Source organism: Rissa tridactyla, chromosome 21 (assembly GCF_028500815.1).
Source record: "Rissa tridactyla isolate bRisTri1 chromosome 21, bRisTri1.patW.cur.20221130, whole genome shotgun sequence".
NCBI classification, from domain to species: Eukaryota; Metazoa; Chordata; class Aves; order Charadriiformes; family Laridae; genus Rissa; species Rissa tridactyla.
The window spans coordinates 161,284-187,236 of NC_071486.1; the positions used below are offsets into that span (position 1 = coordinate 161,284).

Consider the following 25,953-nt stretch of genomic DNA (forward strand, 5'->3'; position numbering starts at 1 on the left):
CGCTTGGTACAGGGCTGGGCAGCCCTCTGGAGCAGAGGGATGCCACACGGCTGGGTGCGCACCCCGGGCAGCATTCCCGGCCCCTTTGCCTCCGGCAGAGCCCCAGGAAGGGATGCTCAGCCCCCGGGGTCCGCTCCGGCCCTGCTGGGTGTGTTTGCTTGGCAGCAGGAGCTGAGTGAACCTGCTGCTGCTGCGAGCAAACAAACACAAGCCGGGCAAATGGCAGCGAAGAAAACACCCCACGAAGCCGGTGTGGGTGAAACTCTGGGCACCGGCAGGGCAAGGGCTCTGACAATGATTAAACTGGCCAACCCAGATTTCCCGGCAAGGCAGCGCTGGGCTGGGACCCGGTGGTTCATATTATGCAAATCACCTGGATCTGGGAGCATGAACGTTTCGGGCTGGAATTCCCCTCGGGCCGCCAGATCGCGTTACGCCGCCTGTGCTATAAAAGAGGAGACGCGGGCAGGGCTTGCCCATCGGCACCAGCCTCCCCAAGCCCATGAGCAGTGGCTAGCGGCTGGGCAGGGCGCTCTCCGTCTCCCCTCGCTGTTCTCTGGATTAGCTGACGCTCCCGGGACTGCCATCGCAGAAGGTACCAAAGCTTTTTCGTCCGGGGCCTGTCGATGTCACCCAGCCCAGGACGCTGCTTTGCTCCCCTCCCTGTGCATCTTCACTCTTCGCCGGGAGACGCGCTTGGTCTTTTCTCGCTGCATGCCTGCTCTCCCTTTTGGGGGGCCAGCAAGACAACGGTCTGGAGGGTCCCCCCCTCCAGCCCCCAGGTTTTGTCAAGTGAACAGCAAGATTTGGCTCTTCCACGAGGGCCAGGCAGGAGCTTGGTCCCCTCCTGGCTGCAGAGTTACCAGGATGTGCTTCTTGCGACTGGTTGAGTGGACTGGAGCTGCCAGCACCGGAGTCCCTGCAGCGGGCAGTGGGGCAGATGCTGTGCCAGCCCGAGCGCTGCTGTGGTGTGGGGCTGGGGGAGCGCTGAGTGCCCTGCAACGCCCGTCCCCGCGGAGGGGCTGTGCAACGCCATTCTCTGCGAGCCACCTGCTTGCTGTGGCTGCCAGCTGGGCTGGTGAGGCCAGGCTGCTGGGGACAGGCTTCTTCAGCAGGCATGGCGACGCCGTGTCCCCGGTTTGCTCCGCCGTGTCCCTGGTTTGCTCCAGCTCAGCCTCCCTCGCTCCCAGCCCCCGGGGCGGTGGTGAGTCAGGCCCCAGCCCCGGCTGGCGGGTGCTGGGCGGATGTTTCTGCAGAAGTGACCTGAGTGGTGACGATGGGTGGAGGGAGGGAGAGCCCAGCCTCACCCAGCCCGGTCCTGGGGTGCTGCGGGCACAGGTCCCCCTGCCTCCATGGGGCCAGGGCTCACTGTCATCTTTCATCACAGGGCTTGATGGCGGGATCTTGCGAGATCAGCAACATCTTCTCTAACTACATCAGCGCCATGTACCAGCCGGACGAGGTGCAGCCAACCTTGGACATGCTGGGACACCCTGGGGACGACAGCACCCTGGGGCTGAGCCTCCCCACCAGCCAGCCCCCGGCACAGAGCACAGGTAGGACTGAGGGACCAGTGGTGGCTGCCCAGGGGAGCCAGCACACAAGGCAGCAGCAAGGCTTGGAAGAACATTGCAAGGTCCTTGTCCCACTGGGGCAGGTCAACAGCTCCCACCATGCCTCAGTTTCCCCAGGGGTGTGTTGGCTAAAAGATTGCTGTGGGAGACCCTGGGTGGCACAAGGTGTGGCTGCTTTGAAGTGCATCAGAGGCACATGGGGGATGAGGGATCATTGCCCTCCTCCCCGAGCATGTCCCAGGGGATGGGCTGCCAGGGGTCACCAAGAGATCAGTTTGGAAGTACAGTCCGGGTGACGGGGGGCCCCCCACTCCACCAGTGGGACCGTCACGGGGTGGCCCTGGGGGAGGCACGGGGAACACACCAACAGAGCAGGGTGGATCCCAGCATAGACGGGACAAATGGCACCGAAACCATGTGGGGAGCGTCATGTCCTTGGTGTCCCCCAGGACAGGAGCAGGGCAGAGCGAGGTGACCCAGGGGCAGGCACTAAGCGCCTGTCAGTCCCATAACCCTCCAAGTGCAGGGCCCGCTGTGCCCCGCGTGAGCGCCACAGGACCAGACCTGGTGCCCAACTGCAGCTGGCAGCCCACGCGTGGCACACGGTGCTGGCACAGCCGCCCTGCCCCTGAGCCCCCCTCTCCATGCCTTGCAGACAAGCCGGAGTGGTTCAGTGAGCTCCCATACTTCTGGACCAAGGTGCAGGTGCTGGAGTGGATCAGCTACCACGTAGAGAAGAACAAGTATGACGCCAGCTCCATCGACTTCTCCTGCTGCAACATGGACGGGCACGCGCTCTGCCACTGCACCAGGGACCAGATGCGCCTCATCTTCGGGCCCCTGGGGGACGAGCTCTATGACCGCCTGCACGAGATTAGTGAGTGTCCCAATGTCCCCTTTGTCCCCAGGCCTGGCAACTCAAAGAATAAGGCTGAACGTCCCCCCACCAGCCCAGGACGCTCTGCTTCCCGGGCACTGCAGGGGGCTGCCTGGGGGAGGTTTCACTGGGGAGGTTGCACAGGGGGACGTGGGGGCACAGACCAGAGTCCAGGCAGGGCTGGGCTCAGCTCCTGCTATGCTCCGTTCCCGTCCATACCAAACAGGCATCGCTAATCCCAGTCCCCCCACCCCTGCAGCCTCCGATGAGCTGAACTGGATCATTGACTTGCTGGAAAAAGAGGATGCGACTTCCCAGGAGACCTTCCTGAGCGCCAGCCACCTGGGTAAGAGAGGGGCCCCAGCCAAGCCTTTTCCCCAGGGGACCACTTGCTGATGCAGGCAGAGCTAATCCCTTTTTCCCTTCTCTGCCCCTTTCAGAGCTGGGAAATCCCTGTGCCAAGGACTCTCTGGAGGACATGAAGCCCACAAACCCCTTCCTATCCACAGACTTCACCTGCTTGCCTGGTGCCATGTCCCCAGGCAGCTCCGACATCTCAGGTCAGTGTTTTGCCCAGCGAAAAGCTGCCTTCGCTTGCACTGATCTGGGACATCAGTGGGGAACTGCCCCACCACCAAGGGTGGGTTTGGGTCTTGGACCAGGCTGCCTGCTGGGGTCTGGGGCAGGGTGGTGGGGGGAAGCATCTCCAAATGCCAGCAGCATTGAGGGGCCTGAGCCCTGTCCCTTTGCCCCTCAGGGCCTGTGATGTCCCACAGCCCCAACTCCCAGGACTCCGGTGGAAGTGACCTCGACCTCGACCCTGTGGAAGCAAAGCTCTTCCCTGACAGTGAGTATTTTACTTCCCACCAAGAGCTGGGGGAGGAGGGCGTGCTCCCAGGTGCTTCCAGCAGCCGCAGAGCACACTCCATCTGGCGAAGATTTAGGGCCAACACCTGAATATCCATCCTCACACTGGGAAGGAGGGAGGGGGTCTGGTTTTCTGTGTGCCCTGGGTCTGTTTCCCTACGTTGAGAGAGCCTGCTCGGCGTAACATGTCCCCTTGTCTGTGTGCACAGATGGCTTCGCAGGGAGCAAGAAAGGGGACAGCAAACATGGCAAGCGGAAACGGGGACGGCCCCGAAAACTCAGCAAGGAGAGCAGAGATTGCCTGGAGAGCCGGAAGAGCAAGCACTGTACGTGGATCCTCCAGTCCAGAAGCTTGGACTACCTCCCCCAACTTGGCTCTGGGAGATGGAAGGGCCATGTCTGCTGGCCATGCCTCTTGGCAGGGGGGTTTAGGGAGATCCAAAGCGCAGGATCTTTCCTCCTCTACAGCTTGCTCTCCTCTTTCAGCCCCAAGAGGTACCCACCTGTGGGAGTTCATCCGAGACATCCTGATCCACCCGGAGCTGAATGAGGGGCTGATGAAGTGGGAGGACCGGCAGGAGGGCGTCTTCAAGTTCCTGCGCTCAGAAGCGGTGGCTCAGCTCTGGGGCCAGAAGAAGAAAAACAGCAGCATGACCTACGAGAAGCTGAGCCGAGCCATGCGGTGAGTGACCTTCCCTGTCCCCAGGGGCGAACCTGCTCCATGGGGCTGGATCAGACCCACCCACCAGAGCTCAGCCTTGACCCCCACAGCAGCTCCCCAGCACACAGGGCTGCTTCTGGAGCTCTGATTCCACCTCCATCTCCTTCAGATATTACTACAAACGAGAGATCCTGGAGAGAGTTGATGGGCGACGGCTGGTGTACAAGTTTGGGAAGAACTCCAGCGGCTGGAAGGAGGAGGAGGTGCTCAACAGGAACAAGGAGCTGTAGGAGTCCTGGACGAGCCGGGGTCTGACAAGCCCCTCGGGGCCAGCCCCAAGCTGGGCTCCTTGGCAGGAAACTTTGCCTGCAGCTGTATCTGGAAGCTGCTGCTCTGTGCAGCATGTGAAACTCCAACCCTTGCATGGGCACGTTTGTGTGTGCTGGTGACTGCCGGCACTGAGGTGTTTAAAGCTAATATTTTGGCTCCAGTAGGTTATTGTAAACCGTTATTTCCCTTGCTGGATTTGTACCTCCGACTGGAGTCACAGTGACTTTGGCTGTTTCAAAGCCTGGACAAACGCAAAGGGGAAGAGAAGTTTGAGCGGCAGCTGGCACTGCAGTGAGAGCCCCAGACTCCTGCCGTCACCCACCTCCTGCCCAGGCAGAGGGACAGCACCACCGTCTCACCTGTGACCAGGCAGACCTTGTCCCAGCTATGGGGTCCTCCCTCATCACTGCTCACACCGTGCCCAAGGTGACCACCATCCTGTTTGCTCTGCGTGGGATGGGTGAAGCGCCCCTGTGCAGCAGGTTCTCAGTGTGGCACCTGCTGAGAGAAGATGGGAACATTGTGGAGCTTCAAGTGTCCATGGAGAGCCCTGAGGGCAGGGGAGGACTTGGCACAGCAGGGCCACTCTGCGTTTCCAGCCCGGCTGCCTGTTTCTAGAAAAAGGCCTTTTCCCGAAAAGTAGCTTCTAATTTATGTACAACCAAAAAAAGAATGAATGTACAGATATATTTTTTCATGAGTAAGAAGTTCCCATGTGAGCGTGTGCACTGTAGGGCGCACATGTGTCTTGTGGCAGGTGGTGATGCTCAGCTGGACTGAAGCGATGTCACGGGGGCACAGGCTGGCTCTGTGCCAGCCACAGGAGGGGGATGCCAGCCCAGCCAGGCACCCAGCAGGTGCATGTGGTTTTCCTCCTTTTCAAATGAGAACATAAGAGGAATAAATTGTTGTTTGGTTGGGTTTTTTTGTACATCCCTGTCATTTTGCTTGTTTTTCTTAAAGACACGGTGGGGACCGGACTCATGTTACCTGGGATGTCCCATTGCATGAACCCCGTCTGCCACCATCCCTCCCGCCTGCTGTGGCTTGGACTTGCCTGGTCATCGTGGCACAGGCTCACAGGGTCTTCCTTAGGGTGAGATGGACTGCTTGTCCTTAGGCTGGTGGGAGTGAGGTCTGGAGGTCTTTTCTCAAAGCCAGCCATGCAGGGGCATCTGACACCCACTCCCAAACCTTGTCCCTTCAGAGAAGCCTCCAGAAATTCAACCCTGGCACTCGCCTTTGCAGGAGGGCTTTCCTGGAATGCTGGCTCCTAGCCAAAGGTTGGTCAGTCGCAGGCTGCTGGGAAGAAAATTCCTCGTCCCAGAGACCAGTCTGCCATGGTCTGGTGGGGGGGTTCTCTCTCAGCTCCCTCCACATTAAGGTCCCAGCCTGGCTGGGGGTCACAAACTGTGGGAGGACCTCCAGTTCCTCTCTGGCCAGTGCTCTCTTCTGAGCCGTGAAGGGACATCAAGAAGAAGCACAGGCACTGCAATATGTTTAAGGCTTTCTCATCTTCCAGGCTGTCTATTTGGGAGCCTCTCCTAGGACCTGGGTGCCTCTCAAGGACCACATCTTCAGGAAGGGGGACTTCTAAGGCCTGGGAGTGTGGACAGCCCAAACACATTATCTGCCCCTTCTTGCTCAATGGCAGAACTAGCCTTCCCCAGCTGTGAGGGGGCAGGGAGGGTGTCCCAGGGGTGCTGGGAGGAACTGTCTGACCCACAGGACACATCCGTGGGGCAGGGAGAAGGAATTCATGGGGTTGGAGGCCAAGCCAGCTCTCAGATATGTTTCTACCGCGAGCTTGACAAACAGTGGTCCATGCATCACTCCTGGTTGGCGTGCGTTGTCTGCATTTCATGAGGAGTCTTTCTGAATACTGCTGGGCAGAGGGTCTTGTTGACACCCTAACCTCTTTCTGGTGCACAGGACCCTGCAGGGTATAGCACTGCTCAGCTCCTGTTCACCCTCAAGGGGAAAGGCCCTGGGACCCATCCTCTGAGCTTGGAGCTTGACCAGATCTGGGATGCCCAGGCAAATGCAATGCCACACCCTTCTGAACAGTTTCGGCCAGCCCCCCAGTGGAGGGGTGAGGGCAGTTTTGGGGATGCCCGTAGGAAGTAAGGGTGCCTTGCAAAGCCTGAGATGCCTTTTTTGGCAGGAGGACTCAGCCATTGTTCCCTGGCTGCCCTTCATTACTGCTGGAGACATGATACAGTTAAAAATCACCCATCCTGTCCTAGCAAGAGTGTGACCCGATGCAAAATAGAGAGAGAGAAATAAGTCTTTCAAAGCAAGATCTTACATGGACCATCTGTGCTGTCTCCCCTGGTCTGTCCTGGCTGCAGCAGCTGGAACTGCCCCCAGTCTGCCTGGCCTCAGCTCGAGCGTGAGGCTGATGGCTTAGAGCATCCCTGCTGCAAAGCTACCGAGCTGCCTGGGGAAGCCCAGGCTCCTGCTTCACCAGGAGGTGCATAATAAGAGATGGGTCCAGGAGCTGGGGGAACCACAGACCCGTCTGAAGTCTCCTGTTTCTCTTCCAAACTCCCAGTGGCCATGGCCCTGGGTGCCCTACTTGTCTGCTGGCAGGCCCCAGCCTGTGGGCTCAGTGGCAGCTGAAGAACTTCTTGGAGACGCTGCAGTGGCATCAAGGGCATGACTCACTTGCTTTGCCAGGGGCAGAAGGTGCCCATGGGCCAGATTCAACCTCTTTTGGGTGGGTTCAACTGCTGTTTACATGAGGAGTTGCCTTACTGGCCAGCTGGGATGCCTGGTCTCCTGTGGCCATGCCATGCCATGCCATGCCATGCCTACCCTAGCAATTCAGCAAGACATAAGAGGGAGTCTTCAGTCATGCAAAATCCCAGGGATGATAAAATCACATGGAAAACCTCCATCCCTCACCTCCTAGTGTACTGGGCTGAAGTTGTACTGCTCCCAGATCCACATGCTGAGAAGAGACCATCAGGGTTGCCCTGTGGTGCAAGAAGATGTCCCAGTCCCTGCGTGTGAACCAGGAGCCAGTCCGTGGTCTGGGCTGCAGCCAGACCTCTGTCACGTTCCTTGCATAATCTTCCCCAGAGAACAGGTTTTCCCAGCTGGCGTCTGCTGGCTCGAGAGCGGAGGGTGCTCCAGGCCTATCCCTGACCTCCTGGAGCTGCCACAAGGAGCAGGCTGGATGTGGTGGCAGGAGGGACAATGCCGAGATGCTTGGGCTGCCCACATAAGCGGAGGGGGTCCGGGTGATGCTTGGTGGCAATCAGCATGTCCAGGTAGGGGACACGGGGAGCAGGGCAAGCCAAGCCCCAGACCAGGTCTCGCAGGACCTGTCTGTGCTTCTGGCTGCTGTCCCTCCAAGTTTGGGGTTGTGGGTGAGGTGTTTATTCTCCATCAATAGATAACCCTGGCAGGTTGGCAGGGAGAGGGGAGTACTTTGTCACGCAGCCTGTTGCCCTGCCAAGCACACCTTGTTTGCTTGAGCAGTTTCATTTCTTTCCCGCTGCGGTTTGTGTTACCTAACTGGCCTGGGACAATGTTTAACCAGCTCCGGCAGCGGCAGGGAACCTGTCTGCCTCGCCTCCCGTGGCCCCGGTGTCCCCACCGCCTGCCACCACCATGCCACCACCATCGTCATGTCAGGGGCACACCAGCCATGAGGCTTGGGGCAGAGGCTGGGGGTCCATAGACCCCTCAGCTTATGGGCACCCTGTGCCAGAGGAGGAGAAGGGGGCAGGGGTATGCAGGCATGGGCGGGGGGACCACATCCTGCAGCCTGCCATGAAATCTGCGTGGGTCTGTGGGGAGAAGAGCCAGGGAGAACTGGGGGAGGGCAAGCAAGGCCAGAGACACACGCACACACACCAACACACACTCAGGGTAACCCCTACAGTGACCTCCAAACCTGTACTGAGACAACCCAGCAGAGCCTCCCAGAATACTGGCATGAAAAAGAGATGATTTATTTGTTTTTTTAATTTCCTTGGAGGTGCCTGGATTTTACGGCTGTGGCAAACCATGACAGAAAATGGAGGAAAATAGGATTTCCCTCCAAAAGAACCTCACCTCACAGATTAGTGTTAGGATGAGGGGTAATGTTTTTTAACTGAAACAAGGTAGATTTAGCTTAGATCTTAGAAAGAAATTTTTCACTATCAGGGTGGTGAGCCCCTGGCCCAGGTTGCCCAGAGAAGCTGTGGCTGCCCCATCCCTGGAGGGGTTCAAGGCCAGGTTGGATGGCATTCCAACCCAAACCATTCTATGATTCTATGATTTACACTGGGGTCTGCTGGGAGACCTTTCCCACCAGGTGGTCCCGGGCTGAACATGTTTCTGGCACAGAATTCCCATGGCAATATCTTGGTCGCTCTTCCAGTTTGAGCATTAAAGCGGGTTTTCTCTCTGCCAAGACCCCCGAAAGGGACAAAGGGGCCATTGCTGATCCCTAGTGCTAGTTAGGGAAGAGGAGGGCAGTTTGCCCTGGCCAGCACTTGCTTTGGACCCACAGACTCAAAGGAGGCTGCTGTGGCTGAAATGTGTCAAATGGGAGCAGAGAAATGGGGCGAGGGGAGACATTTCAGCTGGGCCAGCAAGAAGGTGTTCAATATCGCACATGCCAGACCACGAACTGCCCCTGAGCACAACGGCATGACCTGATTTTCCAGCTGAGCCAGACTGTGGCCATCCCTGCAGCGTATCAGGGTAGATGGGAATGTGGTGGGGACAGGGACAGCCTGCGGGAGGCAGAGACAATCTCCCTGGGGACCCCCTGCTCCCCCTCCCACTCCCACTGCCTTTTCTTCAAGCTCCCTGCAGTCCCTACTGGCTCTCACCCTTTCTTACCCTCCTGCCTCCAGCTTAGCTGGATCGGGGAGCAGGACTGAACCCCATACTGGGATTGACTGGGGCTGTGGGGTCCCAGCTGCCTTCCCATTGCCATGTGCAAGGGATCTCCCAGTGGCACAAGGATGGAGACCGACCCCAACTCCACAGAGAGGGCAGGAGGAGAGAGCCCAGGTGTGGGGCCAGGGCAGCACCTGACCCAAAAGGAAGGTTGGCTCAAAATATCCAATGTGTTACTTCCTCGGGGGAAACATTTCTTAGGTGGGACATTTCTTTGGTGTGTTTCTCCTTGGGGTACCCAGTCCAGGTGGGAATCAGCCCTTCAGACTCTTGGAACAAGCTTGCAGAAGGAAAGAAAGGTGTTTAAATTGCTGGGCCTGGTCCTCCTAAAAACATCCAGGGGTAAAAAGCATCGGAAGCCTGTGGGAGACCTTTATTGCAGCTGGACTTCTGCAGCTGTGACAAGAAAATATCTCCCTGCAGGATTTCACCTGGCACTGTCCTTGCCAGTCCCTGACCAGCCCCGGGCTTGCTTCATGGCACCCAGGCTAATATCTCCCAGGTTTCAGGACCAACTGTGCTCGGAGGAGGTGTGCAGGATTCAGCAGGTGCAGAAGCAGGCTCCAGAATACCCTGACGCTGCCGTGGAAATTGCTAGAGAGCAGAAGTGTCTAGTTTGGACCACTCAACTGTTTTGGGTGCTTTTCCAGCAGATTAGCAATCAGCTGGTATAAATATGCCTGGAGAAGCATCCTCCTGATGGGGCACCCCATCTGCACAGCCCTGAGCCGATCTGGGAAGAGCCGCGGTTAGTGCACAGGGATGGCAGAGCAGGGGAGCCACCGTCGCGGGGGCGGCTGTGCTCTGGGGACAGACACCTGCTGCGCTGGAACAAGGCACACCTCGGGGACCAAGGGCATTGCACGGAAGGGGATCTCCGCGCTGCACGGGGGGAGCGAAGGGTGTGGGCCAGGTTGCATGGACAGGTCACAGTCCTGGGAGGGGTCTCGTGGATGGAGCTTTAGGGGCTGAGCTAGGGGCAGGAAGGTGAGTGGTGCTGTAAGGGATGGAGGTATTTTATACCTGCACTTCTGGAAGCTGAATTATATGAGGGGGGGGTTGATGCTTAGGTGTGATAAGGAGGGCAGTGTAATTGCCCAGGGGATATGTATCACACAGGAGCGGGGAAGGACAGTGCTGCCGGGGGTTTGTAGCAGGGTGCTGCCATGGCTGGCTCAAACCCAGCCCGGTTTCAGGGCTGGGCTGGCATGCCTGGGGCTGGGCAGGCCCCCCAGGGCCGCGTCCCTCTTCCCCGGGGTAACAGTAGTTACCTGGGCTCCCAGACAACGTTCCCCCCTGCCTCGCAGCCCAACAATTTCTTTGATAATTGCTTCCAGCAGTAGCTGCCCCGGGGGTGTCTGGCTTGTCCAGGAGAGCTACTCGCTGATGGTAACTCATCTGTTAAAAGCCTGGGCTGTTTGGTTGTTAAACAAGAGAGCGGCTGTTACTCCTGTAGGAATGGGGAAGCTACTGTGGTGGCTGCCTGGAACCAGAGAAAGCAGGTGGCCAGTGGGCTGGGCACAGTGGGGAGCACCCGCAGGGCACAGGGGTACCACCCAGGGGCATGCCACATGCCTCTGCCTGCTCGTGCCCATCTTCCCCTTTCCCTGTGTCCAGCACTGCATTCAGGTTTCTGCATCCCACCCATCCCTTGCCTCCATCCAGAGCTCCTAGGGGTTTGTACCAGGAGGTCCTCTGCTTGTCTCCCTGGCATGCCAACACATCCAGGATGGGGCTGGAGGGTTCAGGCTCCCCAAACAGTCGGCTCCTGGTTGCCCCTGTGGTGATTCAGCACCAGGCATTTTCCCCACAGCCTGTGACCAAAGCAGAAGCTGCCCTGTCAGCCATGGGGAGGGATAGCACCAGCCCCACCTGCCCTGTGCTGTGCTTGCTGCTTCTCTGCGACCAGGGCTCTGCATGTAACTTGGCCATGCTGCACTTGTGTGGCTCCTGCTGGCCACATCAGCTGGTCCCTGCTCCTCAGGAACAGACCCAGGGACCTGGTCCCAGCCCAAATCTTTATTCCCACCCAGGTCTGACAAAGCTGCATTTCTGCATCCTCTCCAGACTGTTTCCTGCACAGATGCTTCCCCTCCTGCAGAAAACGCCAGATCCTGGGTAGGTGTTCAGCTCTTGGTCTCTGGCATCCTCAAAAGGGTGGCACTGGTGGATCTTCTTGGGTCTTTCCAGCTTCCTCCCTTCCCCTCCCTCCACCACTGCCACCAAAAATCCCAGTCCTGTTTCATTGTGAAACAAAAAGAAATGTTCATTGCATTCTTGTTTCCTGGCCAATTCTACCTTTTGTTATCCACCAAACAGGGCACAGAGCCTGGCACTGCACCAGCTTGCAAATGGAGTCACTGGGTGTGAGCTGGAAAGCCCAGGAACGAGAGGGCTTGAACTGAAGGGCCCAGCCGAGCTCATGGCATCCGTGGCAGGTTGGCAGATGCTGAAGAGGCTGCCCAGGGTTACTGCAGCCCAAGTCCCATCACACACACATTTTGCTTCAACAGACCAATGCTTCCTGAGATCTCCTACCTTCTCATGGGCAACCACACACCTCTAGCTCTTCTCCCTGCCTCCTGCTGAGCAGGCCATGCGGAAAAAAACACAGAAACCCTCTCTCAAACCATCAGGATGTGTGGTCCTGAAAGCCCTGTGTCCTGGAAAGGCTTCTTCCAGGCTTCTTGATCAGAGCACATGGGGATGGGGACAGTTGCAGACACTGCAGCTGTGGAATGGGAGGACAGGGCTGTGTTAACTCATGGGCTGCAGCTCCTAGCTGATATTTTCTTTCCTCCAGCTTCTACAGATTCATTTCACAGTGAAGTCTCCAGTAGCCCTGATCTCCTCCATTCGTTGCTCACCTTCCTACCCAGATGTGGTCAAATGCTCACACTTAAGTTTTCAGCTGAAAATCCAGGTAGTAAATTAAGAGGTTTGCGTCCACCAAACCATTTCGGGTATATTCTGGCCCCAGTTCAGCAAGACACTGGTCATTGAGCTACTCTTTGAAAGACACAGTTTTGAAAGCCGGTGTGGCCAGGACACTCCTCCTGGCCTGACCTGCCTTGCTGCAGCATGGAGATGTATGAGCGAGGCTGTTCTGGCTCCCTGCCTTCCCATCCTGAAGCACCCCAGCACCCCGTGACAGAGCACATGAACACATGCAGTTAGAGATGAAGGAAGAAGGGAACAAGGTCGTGGAGAGGGAAGGAAGATGAGGAGCACTGGTGTCCGAAACACCTGAGAGAAGATGCAAGGGAGTGGTGGGAGCTGGAAGACAGAAGCTGACCACCCCACTGCAATGCCACGTTCCCGGGTGCCTAAAGAATCCAGACCCATGGGGAACCATTTGCTGAGATTTTTATTGTGTCCATCAGGCCTGGATGGAGAGTGCAGTCTCTCTCTGGGTGCACCACGAAGAGCTCTGGTGGGTTCCTGGACTCCAGCGCTAGGTATGGCATGAGGGATGCTGATGGCCAGCGATGTGACAAGAGAACCTGTGGGGGGACATAGTCAGTGTGTCACTCTGTGGTGGGCCAGGGAGGTCAGGACTTCCATGGCAATGGATGGGAGCATCACACCCCTCCAGTGTCTATTTCTGGTAGGGCTCAAAGGGTCAGTGAGCAGAGCTGGAAAATATATATAATGAAATGTCCAGCCGGCTGTACCATATTCACCAGATTTCTCTGCCTGATGGCCCCTGAAGTTGATGGCTGGGCCAGTGGGGACACCCCCCCAGCTCAGTCTCTTCCAAAGCTCCTAGAAAAGTACAGCACCTGAGAGCATAGCTGTGCCACAGGGCAGGGTGACCCCCGCCAGCCCAAGGGATGTATCCTGTCGTTGTCCACGAACATTATAAATTTCCAGCTGCCTGGTGTGTCAGTACACAGCGACAGGGATGGTGGTGCCCTGCTGAACTGTGGGCACACCCACCGAGCACGAGACATGCTCTTGCGTCAGCTGCTTGCTCCTCCAGAGCCCCAGGGCAAAGGTCTGCTTGGGGTGGAGGTGGCAGAGCTCCCTCCATCTCCAGAGGATGGGGTGAGCCAGGGAGATGAAGATCTTGGCTGAGAGGAGCTGAGGATCTAGTCCTGGTCATCCCAAGACAAAGCCTTCGAGGATGTCCCTTCACATTGATCTGGCTGGGGGGAAAATCCCTTTGGGAGGGATGCAGGGGAGTGACCCCTAGGCAACAGGGTCTTTGCTGTCACAACACATCCCAAGGCAAAGTGACCCCCATCTGCTGGCAAGCTCCTGTGGCCACAGTCACCAGTGTCAGCTGGGGCACATTCAGCCGGCCAAGGTGCTGTCATCATGGAGCAATGTGGTGGCAGCTCCTATGGGATCTTCAGGCTCCCCAGAGAGCTGGCACTCCTCTGGCTTTTGCCTTCAGGACTGCAGGAGAACAAGTCCAGGCCTGAGCCTGCTTTCAGCCAAAGGGTGGGTCCTATAAGAGGTTCTCATTGCTCCAGGCCTTTCTAAAATGAGCTGAGTTTCAGAGCACGCTTTGCGGGAGCCACCTCCACCACTGCCATTACGTGAGACATGTTTCAGGGGGGCAGCAAGTTGGACTGATAAGAAGGCCAGCGCCTGAGCCATAGGGAGGTGCTGATGAGCTTGAGGGGGGGTGGGGACTTTGAGGCAAGGTCCTGTGGGATGAGACCATAAGCATGTTCACCAGCTGCACTATCCCAATGAGATACGCATGCCCCAGTGCCGACCCCACTGGGACAATCTCTGCACCTGCACTAAGGACAGCCTCTGTGTTAGTGCCACCAAGCACTTTCTGGTGCATAAGCAGCATCTGATACAGTGTCCACAGCATGGCTACTGCCCATCAAGTGATCTGTAGATCAGGCTTCCAGATGTGGAGATGTCAGAGCTGCTGAGTGTCCCAGTTTTCTTCCCCGTAAATTCCCAGTGTACCCAGCTGAGCACAGCAAGACCTGGCTCTATCGGGCACCAGGCTCCAACTGGTGCCTTTTTGGGGTGCTGGCCTTGTCAGGAGCCAGGGTCAGAGCAGGCAGCAGGTCCACCAGGATGGACAGAAAGTGTCTGTCCCCAAGTCAGCTTCTGGCAGTGACCAAGGTGGTCTGGGTAGGATCTATAGGGGCAGATGGGCACTGACTTCCCCAGGGCATGCAGGGGAAACCTTTCACCTTCCCCACCCCAACAAAGTGGTGGGACCCAAGTGCAGGAGACCCTGCTCCAGCCATGGGACTGGAAGGAGGGGTCCCAGGATGTGCCTCAGGGATTCTTTGAGCACAGCAGTAGAGGAGATAGGCACATGGTGGTGTTGAGTGTCTGTGGGCTGCCATCCCCTTTCCTTGGGCACACTCCAGCCCTGAGGCTTTCCAGGGTCCCTGGTGCTGGGAGCCCTTCCCAAGCCACCCCAGGGAGCAGGTCCCAAGGGCCGCTCTAGCCGTGTGCAGGTCCCCAGCCTTTGTGCTGAGACCCATCCCTCTCGCATCCTCCCTTCCCAGAAGTGACGGATGCAGGCGGTGGCATGCAGCCAGCCCCACCTGTCTGACTGGTAGAGCAAGGGTGGGGGCAGCTGCTGGCACCCGCTGCCTGCACGCCTGCCCCAACCTGCCGGGGCCCTGCCAGGGATCGCCCCGCTGCAGCGGGCAGGAGGAGCAGTGCCACCCTGCAGGGACAGCACGGCCGTGCCCCTGGCACAGGGGGACATTGTGAGGCAACTCACGTCTGGGTGCGGATATCCTGCACTGTGGCGTGTTACCCACAAGCACACTCAGTTGCACACGTGTGACCGCACACACAGTGGGTTACACAGCGGCAGACACGCTTGCAGACACACAGTTACGGGTGCATAAGGATGCGTGCAGAGTGTGTTACACTGGTAGTCACAATCACAGGTACATGACAGATACACGCACAGCGCGACAGTTATGGACACAGTTGCACACAGATACTCACGGTGCGCTGCACACACAGTGTGTGAGTTGCAGGTGTACACACAGACACACAGAGTTACACACTGCACTACTCAGACATGTAAGCAGTTACACACATGGTTACTCACATGCAGTTACTCACACAAGCCCCCACACAACTCCTCGCCCCCGGGCACACGCACACCCTCAGACAGGCTGCACCCAGCGCGGTCGTAGCCCGAGTCACACCTGTGTCCCATTCCCAACACCCACAGAAGACGCCCAGGTGCCCCCCAGCCCCACTGTGCCAGCCGATCACTCCCTAGCCTGTCTTCTTGCTCCCAGCTCCCTGGGGTGAGCAGGGCTGGTCGGAAATGGGACGGGCAGAAATCCCTGTGGTATGCTGATGGGGCCAAGGAATCGCAACGGTGTGTCATGGCCTGCTCCAGCCCTGGGCCAGCTGAAAGCAACAGGCGAGGGCACCTGAGGATACAGGTTGAGTGCTCCCTGTTTTGGGGCAGCAGGAACCCCCAGCAGCCAGGAGCCGACCCCCAGCCCCGCCTGGTGAAGGTGCAAGCAGACCATGCGTGGACTCTCATCCATCCCTGGTATTTCGGCAAGAGGTGGCAGTGCCAGACCTGCACCTGTGGGAGTGCTGGCCAGCAAACTGCCTGCTCTGGCAGCCATCCGCCCAGCATGTCACCAGCAGGGACTGCGAGGGCCTGTTTGGGCTGGGCAATTTGTAAGGGCTGTGTGATTTCATGCTGTTTATTTTTCTAGTTTCAGTCCCCAGGGACCTATTGGTGACCTGAGCTCAGGGCCAGACTCGCTTGGGGTCAGAGACCTCCAGCACTCACAGCATCCCAGCAGATAACTGAGGGTCACAAACAGCCGCCAGCATCCGGCCGGGCCACTCCAGCCCCAGGCAAAGAGCCTCAGCATCTTGCCCAGCCACTTGCAAACAAGCCAAACAGCTCAAGGTCTCCCAGACTGGCTGCAGACATCTCGACCTTCTTGGAAACAAAGCAAAGGTGTGGGCTGTGTTTCTCATCCAGGCGGGTCCTGCGTCCTCTTGCTGCTCCTGCCTGTGAGATGCAACCCAAAGATCCCATGGGGCCCCTGCTTGACACGCCAGCGCTGCACCCCTCCAGCCTGCTCCTGCTCCCTGGTTGTCCCATGGGCTGGGGTGAGAGTGCCATGCAGCTGCCCAGGCAGAGAGGTAGGTGAGCACCCCTCTGCCCCAGCAAGCTGACCACAGTGGGTTGTTCGCACTCCACACCAACCAACTGGTATTTATCACAGTTTTCCCGGGAGAAGGCCACCAAGCATCCCTGGGGCTGTCGGGTGAGCAGAACACATGGGTCCCAGAAAGCAGGGGTAGGCTGATGGGAGTTCACTTGGATGAAAGCAGCAATCAGGTCTACCGTGAGGCAGACACGCTGGCCAGCGTTCAAAGCAAATGAGGAAGGCTGAGGGTGCAGCATAGCAAGAATTGACTTGGCACTGTACAGACACACAAGCTAAACTGCCGGCACACAGGGTGGTGGGGAGAGCAGATGCTCACCCTGGATCTACAACAGCACTTTGGGAATCTAGATGCAGTGCCTACAATAGTCTCTAGCTTGATGTCCCCCATGCCCAAACAGTGAGGGCAAATCCCACTTATCCTGAGGAAAGAGGCATCTTACACAGGTGTACCGCAGAGAAAGCTGGATGGGAAGGGGCCCTTGGCTGCAGCTCCCATGACCCTGCGATTGTCCCACACTGTCCCTGGGGTGGCGATGAGATCACTTTGCTGTGGTTACCCTCCTCGCTGCATGCCAGGTGCTTTGTCATGAGGCAAGAGGAGTGGGAACAGGTTATTCAAGGTCTGTGGGGCCCAGGGCGAGGACAGGTGAGCAGGAGCCGTGGGTGTCCGGGGGTGCGGGAGCAGGGCAGGCAGGCAGGGTGCAGCCCCCTCCTCTTCCCACAGGAGCTCTGTGGAGGTGGGGGCTCAGGAGCCCAGCCCCAGGCACTGGGGTATAGCCACAGGGCACGGATGGGGGGAGTGGTAGACTTTGCCCCCGCCTGCAAGTTGCGTCACAGAGGCTGAACAGTCTGCAGGGCATAATTATCATCAAGCCCGGAAAAGGCGGTTTGGGGTCAGGATGGGTCACATTTGGGTCAGATCGGGAGGCCTGACCTGGATGGGATCAACAGAAACCCCTGTGATGGGTTTTGCACCATGAAAGCATCCCTCCCCTGCTTGGGACAAGACCTCCTTCCTTTGCCTTCTGTGCGTCCCTCACAGTCATCTTCCCAGCCTGGGAACCAGTGGGTTAAACGTCCCCAGATGGACCAGAACATTTTTCACAGCCCCGGGAGCCTCCTCCTGCCCTCCCCAGGCTGTCCTTTGCCACCTGATCACCAATGGGGCCATGAGCCTGCAGGGCGCGGGGAGCAGGCACAGCAGCCCTTCTGGTCTGCCATCCCAAGGCACTGGACCCTCTGGGCACCTCAGAGACCTGCTGATGCTTCATGGGAAGCTGTTCCACCTCTTCTTCTCTAACAGCTGCTTTTCCCGCTGGGATGTGCCGCAGCCACAGCCCCTGCAGACCCTGTGCCCAGCCGACGTGCCATTGGGAAGGCTATGGTGCTGTCCCCTCGTCCCCTGCACCATACACTCCCCTCTGCTCACACAGACCCCTCGCTCCTCTCGTGCACACTCCAGCCCTGCACACACACACTCCCCATGCTTGCAGCCATCTTTTCTGTGTGCCTACATGCGCACACACATGTGCCAGCCCCTGGGACTGTCTGGTTCTTCTCCCCTTTTTGCTTTTGGGATCCCATAAACACAGTGAACCTGCAAACACCCGTCTTCTCCCCCTGGGCTGTGGACCAGCGTGGTGGTGGGATCCAGCCCTAAGCGGGGTAGCTCAAAGCACGTCCGCAGGTTTCAGCAAGCCTGAGGCTCTTCTCTGGAAATAAAACGTAAGGAAAAGAGAAGGAAAAAGCATCCCAGGTACCGCAACGGCCCCCATCCATGTCCCTCCCTGCTCTACCCCTTGGGCTCGTGGTTTGGGTGTTGGAGGAGGGTCTTGGCTGCTGACCCAGAGGGTCCCCTTGGAGGAGTCAGGGCTGGAAACCTAGTACCACGTATGGTCTGTACAGAGATCTGGCCTCGGCCAAGGCCTATAGAAAATGGAGGAAGGGGCAGGGAGGCACTGTGAGAGCTGAGGATGCTCCCAGGGTCCACCAACCCCACGCTGCCCCAGGCCCACCCCATGGCTGCAGAGCAGCCGACTGCCAGCGAAGGGCCAGCCTGGCCACGCTGCCCTTGGCTCCGTCCCCAGGGCAGGGCAGGGGGCCAGCAGGGACCTCTGCCCCCAGGGACTGAGGGACCCCACGGGTCCCCCTTCTTTTGGACAGGTCAAGCACTGCCTTAACACCGTGTCTGGTCCTTGCTCCAGCTGTCTGTTTTCGAAATGATTGCAGCTCCATCCTGGCCTGATGGTGGCTGGAAATTTTCTCTTTTCCAGCTGAAATACAGCCACAGACACTGCCGTGTGATGGCACGTGGAGCCAGTGCCGGAGCAGGTCCCTGTGTCCCTCCATGCCTGACCCACCTGCAGCCTCGCACCAGCACCGCTAATCTGGGGCTGGTGTAAACCCAGCACTGTTTGTGTTGTGGGAGGTTTCTGTGCGTGTGTGTGTGTGTGTGTGCGCGCGCGCATGTACGTGTGGGCAGGGCACCTGAGCACGGAGCTGAGCGAGGACGTCATGTCAGCCGGGGGTGCGGCACCACCCAGACATTCATTTTGCAAACAGACGTTGGGTCATGAACTACTTAAAGGGCAGATGTGGGTTCTGCCAGCGCGAGGGCGAAACCACACCTCCCTCATCCAGGTCACCCCGGGAGAGCAGAGTGGCAGTGGGGCAAGGGGGGTGGATGGGAGGACACAGCAAACCCCTTTGCCCTGGTTTAAATAAAGCACACCACCAACTCATGTTCAAACTGAAACATTTTGGGACTGAGGATTCCCCCCAGCCAAGCGCCTAGTGGGTTTGTAACAACTGGGACTGCATTCCTGCTCGCCTCCCCCAGCAATGGGCACGCGGACCTGGGGTTCGTCACCTTCTGGCTGGACTCCCAGCAGAGATGCGGGAAGCCAGGAGGTTCCCGGCACCCACCCAGATCTCCAGGGCAGCTGGAGATCTTGCAAACTTGCTGGGTCTCCCAGGGCTGCTGAGGGTGGCCAGGCTTTTAGCTCAGCTTAGCCATAGTGGTCCCCAGCACCACTTGTTCCTTGGTGCCGCAGCAAAAGCCAGGGACTGGGTGTCTTGGCCGAGGTGCCTAAAGCCTGCCCTGCCTTTCAGAGAAGTCCGTGGCCACAGTGGCTGGGGACCCCATTCTGCTATTTTGCCTTCCCATCCCAGCCATCTTGCAGCAAGGGACATCACGGCATGGCACGGCACAGCATGGGAAGACCACTGGCCACCTCATCAGGCTGAGCAGGTGGCTCCCCAGGACAGGAGCGATGGGTGCAGGAGGCCAGGCATGGTACAACCTCCCAGCCCACGGGGATGTGTCAGCCCCGTCACGGACCTGCTCCTCCGGCAGCTCTGGGAGGTCTCTCCGCTGCAGAGGCCATTTAGGGCGCAGAGATGGCTCCGTGCCTGGCTGCAACCCAGGTCTGCTGCGGGGATAGTCCCTGCGGCGCTGGGACAGGCCCCTGCCATCAGCGCAGGGGCTGCAGGCTCTGGAGAGTTCTGGGTTTTTTTCAGACATGTACTATTCCTGAAACTAATTTGCCTGCAAATCTTTTGCTCACAGAAATAAAAAGCAACACTAAGAGTGGCAGTGGAGACCCCAAACCAAACCCCATTTTGAAATCCCTTCCCCCCGGCCAGCCTGGAGCCCTGTGGTCCTGCTCTCGCACCGTGCTTGTCTGCCTTCTGCCCTCTGCTGTGTCAGAGCCTCTGCATCCCCCGACAGCAGATCTAGGGCTTAGCAAGCGTGGCAGAGCTGCTTACTCCTTTTAACGCAGAACTGGAAGAGATATCCACCCTGGATGAAGGCAGCAATTTGCCCCCATTCCCCAGAGAAAGGACAGGTTTGCAGGGAGGGGAAGGGCTGCAGGACCCTCTGAACGTCACTCCTGCCTTCTCGGAAGCAGGGCGGTTCGTAGAGCACCCTTGGGCAGGAGCCTGCAGCCTTGCAGGCTTTGCCTGATGCTGCTTCACGTGCCATGGAGTTTGTAGGCTTGTCCCCAGCTCTGCACCTTGCTATCCATGCTGCTGACTCATAGTCTGACCTTGGGTTGTCCACCACGTTTCCCTGTGTCATTGGGCTTCCCAAGGAGCAGGCTTGGCTCAGCCACTGGCCGCCTGGCTGTGGAAATTCCCCACCTCCCTCCCATCCCCAAGACCTGCTCTGCCTCGGCACCCAGGCATCCTGAGGGCTCTGCCCCCGGCCAGCCCCACATGCTCTCCCTAGTGGATCTCGGCCCTGGAGAAGAGCCCGTGCCCTGACTTTGCAAAACCCCGGAGGCCCCGGGGATGAGCAAGCCCCGACAGTGCCGGAGGAGGAGCCTGGCTGCAAACACTGGCCTCTTTGTAATGGCTGGGAGCAGACGAGTGCCAGGCTCCTGGTATTTATTTATTTATGGAGGTGAATGGTAACAGCTTGTTTGAAAGGAAAACACACACCTCAGGGCGCTGCGGGCAGCTATTCCTCCCCTGTGCCTGTGCCCCGGCCCATGCCATGGCCAAACCCAAGAACCCCACACCGTGCCCCCCAGCTGGGCTGGACCCATGCCCTGAAGGGTGGGAAGGGCCCAGAGCACCCAGGTTTCACCCAGTCCCCAGCCCAGACCTGGTGGCCCACCCCGACCCTTCTGCAGGCTGTTTGGGAAGGGTGAGACTGCAGCAAGAAGTGAAGCAAGAGCCTCAAGCCCAGGGTCTGTGCAGCACTATCCCAAGGACCTGATGCAGACACCACATCCAGCCCTTCAGGGCTTGTCTGGATCTGGCCCAGCCCTCACACCAGTTCATCCCACATCTGGACCAGCCCATGGAGCACTGCATCCACAGCGGGCAGCTCCTCCTTGCCTCTGGCTCTTAACCATACAAAAACACTGCTGGGCTGCAAGCAAAACGGTTCACATGACACCTGATGCCATGTCTCCCAGCATCCCTCTACTCCTGGGACTGGGGGTAGCTGGCAGGGAAGGAGAACAGGAGCCAAAATAAGTGAGGCCACAGTTAGGAAAAGGAAGGGTCTTGGCTAGCTTTGGGTCATCCTGTGGGCAGAGGAGCTTTATATCCACCTAAGGCAAAAACTACGGGTCTTAACCTTGGCAGCAGTGGAGCTCTTCATGGCCACTACCCACCCAAGGTACGGCTTGCTCACCTGTGAAGCCTGGCTGCAAACAGGAGTGTCTGTGTGTTTTGGGGAGCAGGCCACAGGTGGAAAGCTGGTAGGTTTGCTCGAGGGAACGATATCCCTATGTGTAACCTGGGGCTGTGGAGGAAAGCTGCCGAGATGTTCGTATTTATCCTCCATCAGCGAGTGTCACCCCATTAACCATAGTGTCACCCTGGGTTCTGCTTTGGTCACCCCATGCCTGGTCCAGCTGGGCACCTTCTTCCCCAGCTGTGGGGATGGACAGCAGTCCTGCCTCTCCTCTATCAAGGAGCATCATCAGATCCTTGTGGGAGTTCCTGGCAGAGTCACACCCAGAAGGCCCCATGCTGATCATGGCTGCAGATACAACTCCATCCGGGAAGTGCAGTATTTTTGAGTCAGGACCAGAGACCTGGCGCTGCCTCTCCAGTGCCACAGGACCCTTGAGGTGTTTCAGCACCACGTGCTCCTTCTTTGCTAGTGACCTGCGGAGAGGAATGTGTGCTTCTGGGGACACTCCAGCTCTCCAGCCGCTTCATGTCTTGTGGGAGGATTTAAGGCATGCACTGATGAGCAGTAGGATGTGATGGTGTGAGTGCATGTGGTCATGCCCATTGGTCCTGCTGCAGCTTAGCTGATGGTGTCCCAACAGCACACTGTCATGGCCCTTTTGTCTAGCACGGCTGGGACAGTTCAGTGAGAGCAGGTGAGACTTAAGCTGATCACCAGGAGAAGCTGATTGCCAGCAGTGCTTTAGGATCGGGTCCAGTGAAGCAGGGGAGGGCTGTAGGAGCACCTAATGCAGCTGCTTCTCTGAGCACAGCTCATGCTGGTGATGGGGTGGCCTGAGCCAGCCTGGACCACTTCCAGCCTCGTCCACATACACAGTGCTGGACTTGGCTGGCCTGGAAATGGCTACAGGAGGGCAATGACCACACGGGATACACAGCCAGTGCTTGTAGCAAACTGTATACTGACTGGGACCCCTCCTGCGTCGAGCTGGTGAGCACCGCATAACCCTGAGGGTCATTCTCCAAGCGCAGATCTGGGCTGTTTGTTCTTTTGCTGATATAACACTGGCTGTCTTTCAGTTTGGCTTAAATCAGTTCACAAGTGACATAAATGAGCTGTCCCGTTTCTGCCGAGAAAAGACACTAGCACCAACCAGTATAATTTTACTGCCTTGAATTCACCCCAGACTAAGACTGGAGTGGTTTTCCTCTCTTGACAGCAGACTCTGGTCTGTAGATGTGTTCACGTTAGCCTTCTGGACTTGGAGAAATCAATTCAAACCAACCCATCGACTTAACTGGTGCAGTTTCCCAGCGGGGACTTGCCTGGGAGCAGTCTGAAGAGCCTCTTGCTGGCTGAGCCAGCAGCACTGGGAACAAGGGGTCAGGTCCTGGGGTGCTTGTGAGCTCTCCAGGCTATTAGGCCTAGCTAGCCATGGCTTAGGTCCCCCAACAGGAGATAACAAACCCTAACAGCAAAAAGAAGAGTTCAGAGCCCTGCCACGGCTGAGACCTTGTCCCTAGGACAACAATGGCGCAGAGGAGGGTTGGTACAGGTTCAGAAATCATGGCTAGACTGCTACGGACCCAGGGTGCAACCCCCTCCCGGCACCCACCCTACAAGTTGCCTTTCCCATCATGTCCTGTGTCATCACCACCACCATCATACAGGGGTGACAGCATCCGTGGGGTAAAGCAGATCGGTTCGCCCCCGAAAGCAAGGTTGCTGAATCTCTGCCATTCCCCACAACCACCCTTCTTGCTCCAGCAGTCATGGCTCGCCAGGTCTTCCCACCCTGCAGCCTCCCAGCTCAAACTGGATCCGCATTTTTATTGCAAAGCCTGCAACGGGGAGAGCACAGGGAGGCGGCAGTGGGAACACGGCCAGTGCTGGCTCTCCCTGCCAGCTGCTTGTCTCTCCCCACGCGCTGTTTGCTGAGCTCCGGGTGCCATGTGAAGGCAAACACGGCTGTGTGCAGAGGAGCAGAAAGGAGAGCAAACAGAGGCTGGCACAACCCCGCAGCCTCCCGTGGTGATGAGTGGCATCTGGGGGGCTCCCAGGGCACAGATGGAGCTGACAGCACCCCAGGGCCCTCCAGCCCCTCACCTCTTCCCTGAGACAGCTCAGAGCACAGCGCACAGGTCCCTTGTCCCAAGAGGAGTGCAGTATGACCCATGGCATGGGAGACCTCAGCCCTGGGGCTCTGGCTGCTGCAGCCCCCGCAGTGTCCCCCTGCTCTGTCCAAGCCACGTCTGCAGAGTGCAGATGTACAACTGTGCCATGTCAGCTGGACGGCCCAAGCTCCCAGGGACAGAGGAATCGGTGGCTCCTGAGGGCCCAGGGACAGTTCCCAGTGGGAGGATGTTTGATGCCATCAAGATAAATTTGCCATCGTGTGCTGTCCTGAAAAGCAGAACCTGGAATGGTCAGTCCCGCCGTGGGGGAGTGACCCTGTGCTCCATCTGCAACGTTCCCCTACCCCGCATACAGCACCCTGCCGTTGTCCCTAAGCCCCAGAGATGTCCCATGCTGGTGGCACATCTGCAGCCAGAGGGGTTAGGGTGATGCACGCCCTGCCGCCTCCGCTCTCAGCTCCCTTTGGCTGCCCTGATGGAAAGGAGGGAAAGGAGAGGTTGAAGTGTCTTCCCAGCACTGCCTGGAGAAGGATGAGCCAGGTTCAAACCAGGGGTGGCAGTGGTGGGGATCTCAAGTCCCCATCTGGGACTGATGTGTGTTGGCCTGGCCTTGCAGGTGAGCTCTCCAGAGCCGTGCCTGCCCAGGCTGCCTTCATGAAGGCAGCAGCACCTGGGAGGTGCCCATCTGACCTGAAAAGGGCCATGCTGGGGCCATGCACACTTGTCTCCTTGGGAACCTGCAGCCCACGGTCAGACCTGACCACACGCCAGTCCGGGACCTGGCTGACCCTTGGCCATAAGAGTCTCTGTTGTAAGTCACCTCCTCCGCCTATAATTAGCACAACAATTTGCTGGGGAGCCATGCTAATTTCTTATGTGACGTCCCAGGTCAGAGACAGTCCTAGTTTTCCTCCTAACACCTGCTGAGCCCGACCTACTGAGAACATACCCCGCTCATTACCCGTGTGCCAGGACGGTCTTTGCTCTCTGCTGGACCCGGGTGCCTGGCCTGGCACTTTGGAAGCCATTTACACTTCTCAAAAGGGAGCCCGAAGTATCTTCTCACGCCTCCATGATCTACCCCATAGGTACCAGCCAAGGGGACTCTGTGTCCCTGCCGTGCCAGGACCTGTGCTGACCCCAGCCGGAGGGATGTGGCCCTAGGGAGCATGGCCTGGTTGCATAAGAGCGCTGGCATTTCCAGGGCCCCCTCTTCCAATTTAACACAGACAGAGAAATACAGTGTTCACAGGTTGATAGCTGTGTGCCTGAGGTGTGTCTGCTGATAATGATGCTGGGGTCTGAAGTCCAGGAGATAAGAGGCTGAGGAAAGCAGTCTGGGGAGCTGCCTCCAGGAGAGATTTCAGGGTCCTGCAGAGGGAGCGGAGTAGGTTCCCAGTGCACAGAACCGGGGCCCCCATGTCATGCTGGGAGAGGTCAGGTCCCCACCGGCCACCAGCCTGGTGCAGCTCTGGCTTCTCCACCCTGCTCAGCCGTATGGCCCCAGAGCACAGCCCTGGCAGGGGGACATCCCTGGGGACATGCTGCGGGCAGTGGAGGGTGCCCGTCCGGGGATGATGGGGGGCAGAGAGGGTGAGGGGCACAGCCAGGGCTCCCAGCAGGCAGAGGGGGGCGAACACTGCTCTGCCAAAGCTCACGGCGCCTGCCCTTCCCCGCACAACGGCCCTTTGTCCGTGCCCATCACAGCGGGGAGGATGTCCCTGCCGCTGCTCCCTCAGCCAGCGCCGAGTCCCACAGCCCCGGTGGCTGTCACAGGCAAAAATAAGAATAATTAGAAGGAGGTACCTTTTATTACAGGTGTCTCTGAAGGCCTGGCAGAGTCTGACCCCGGGGGCCCTTTGATCTCAGCCTTTGAAACCCTATAGCTTTGCTGACAGAGCTGCTCTGTGTTTCCAGGTCACTGGGATGATCATTTCCATCTGGGAACAATGAGCTCTTTATGTCGCTGTGCGTGCCGGACCCTCCCTGTGCTGAGCAGGCTGGCGTGCGGGAAGGATGCGCCGCTGCACAAGCCCTCAACAGGGTCGGCTCCTTCTCTGGGCGGGTGACACGGTGAGGGACAGCAGTGGGAGGAGCCCACCCAGCTTAGCATCCTCATTCCTCATGGGAAATGGGAGGCTTTTAGTGCCGGGAGGTCAAATTCCCCCAATGCATAGCCCAGGGAGAGAGCCTTTCACCCCCAGGATGCATCACAAAACCATCCTGCTCCCTTGGGGGAAACGCCTGCACATCCCAAAATCCAAAATGCAGCCTCTGGGATGGGCCAAGCAGGCACACGGAGTGCTT

The 25,953-nt window shown here is 58.2% G+C and overlaps 1 protein-coding gene across 2 annotated transcripts; it reads left to right on the top strand.

Annotated features, from left to right (window-relative positions):
* The first annotated feature begins 434 nt into the window (after positions 1–434).
* ELF3 (E74 like ETS transcription factor 3) lies at positions 435–5,194 on the top strand. Of its 2 annotated transcripts, none has more exons than XM_054181314.1 (9): positions 435–595; positions 1,388–1,556; positions 2,230–2,451; positions 2,678–2,797; positions 2,892–3,011; positions 3,209–3,298; positions 3,528–3,644; positions 3,805–4,000; positions 4,149–5,194. In XM_054181314.1, exons 2-9 carry the CDS (start codon positions 1,394–1,396, stop codon positions 4,267–4,269), a joined length of 1,149 nt encoding a protein of 382 aa, XP_054037289.1. In that variant the 5' UTR covers positions 435–595; positions 1,388–1,393; the 3' UTR covers positions 4,270–5,194. The 2 variants fall into 2 exon arrangements, with proteins under 2 accessions (XP_054037289.1, XP_054037290.1); XM_054181315.1 differs by having other exon boundaries at positions 2,711–2,797.
* The last annotated feature ends 20,759 nt before the right edge of the window (positions 5,195–25,953 follow it).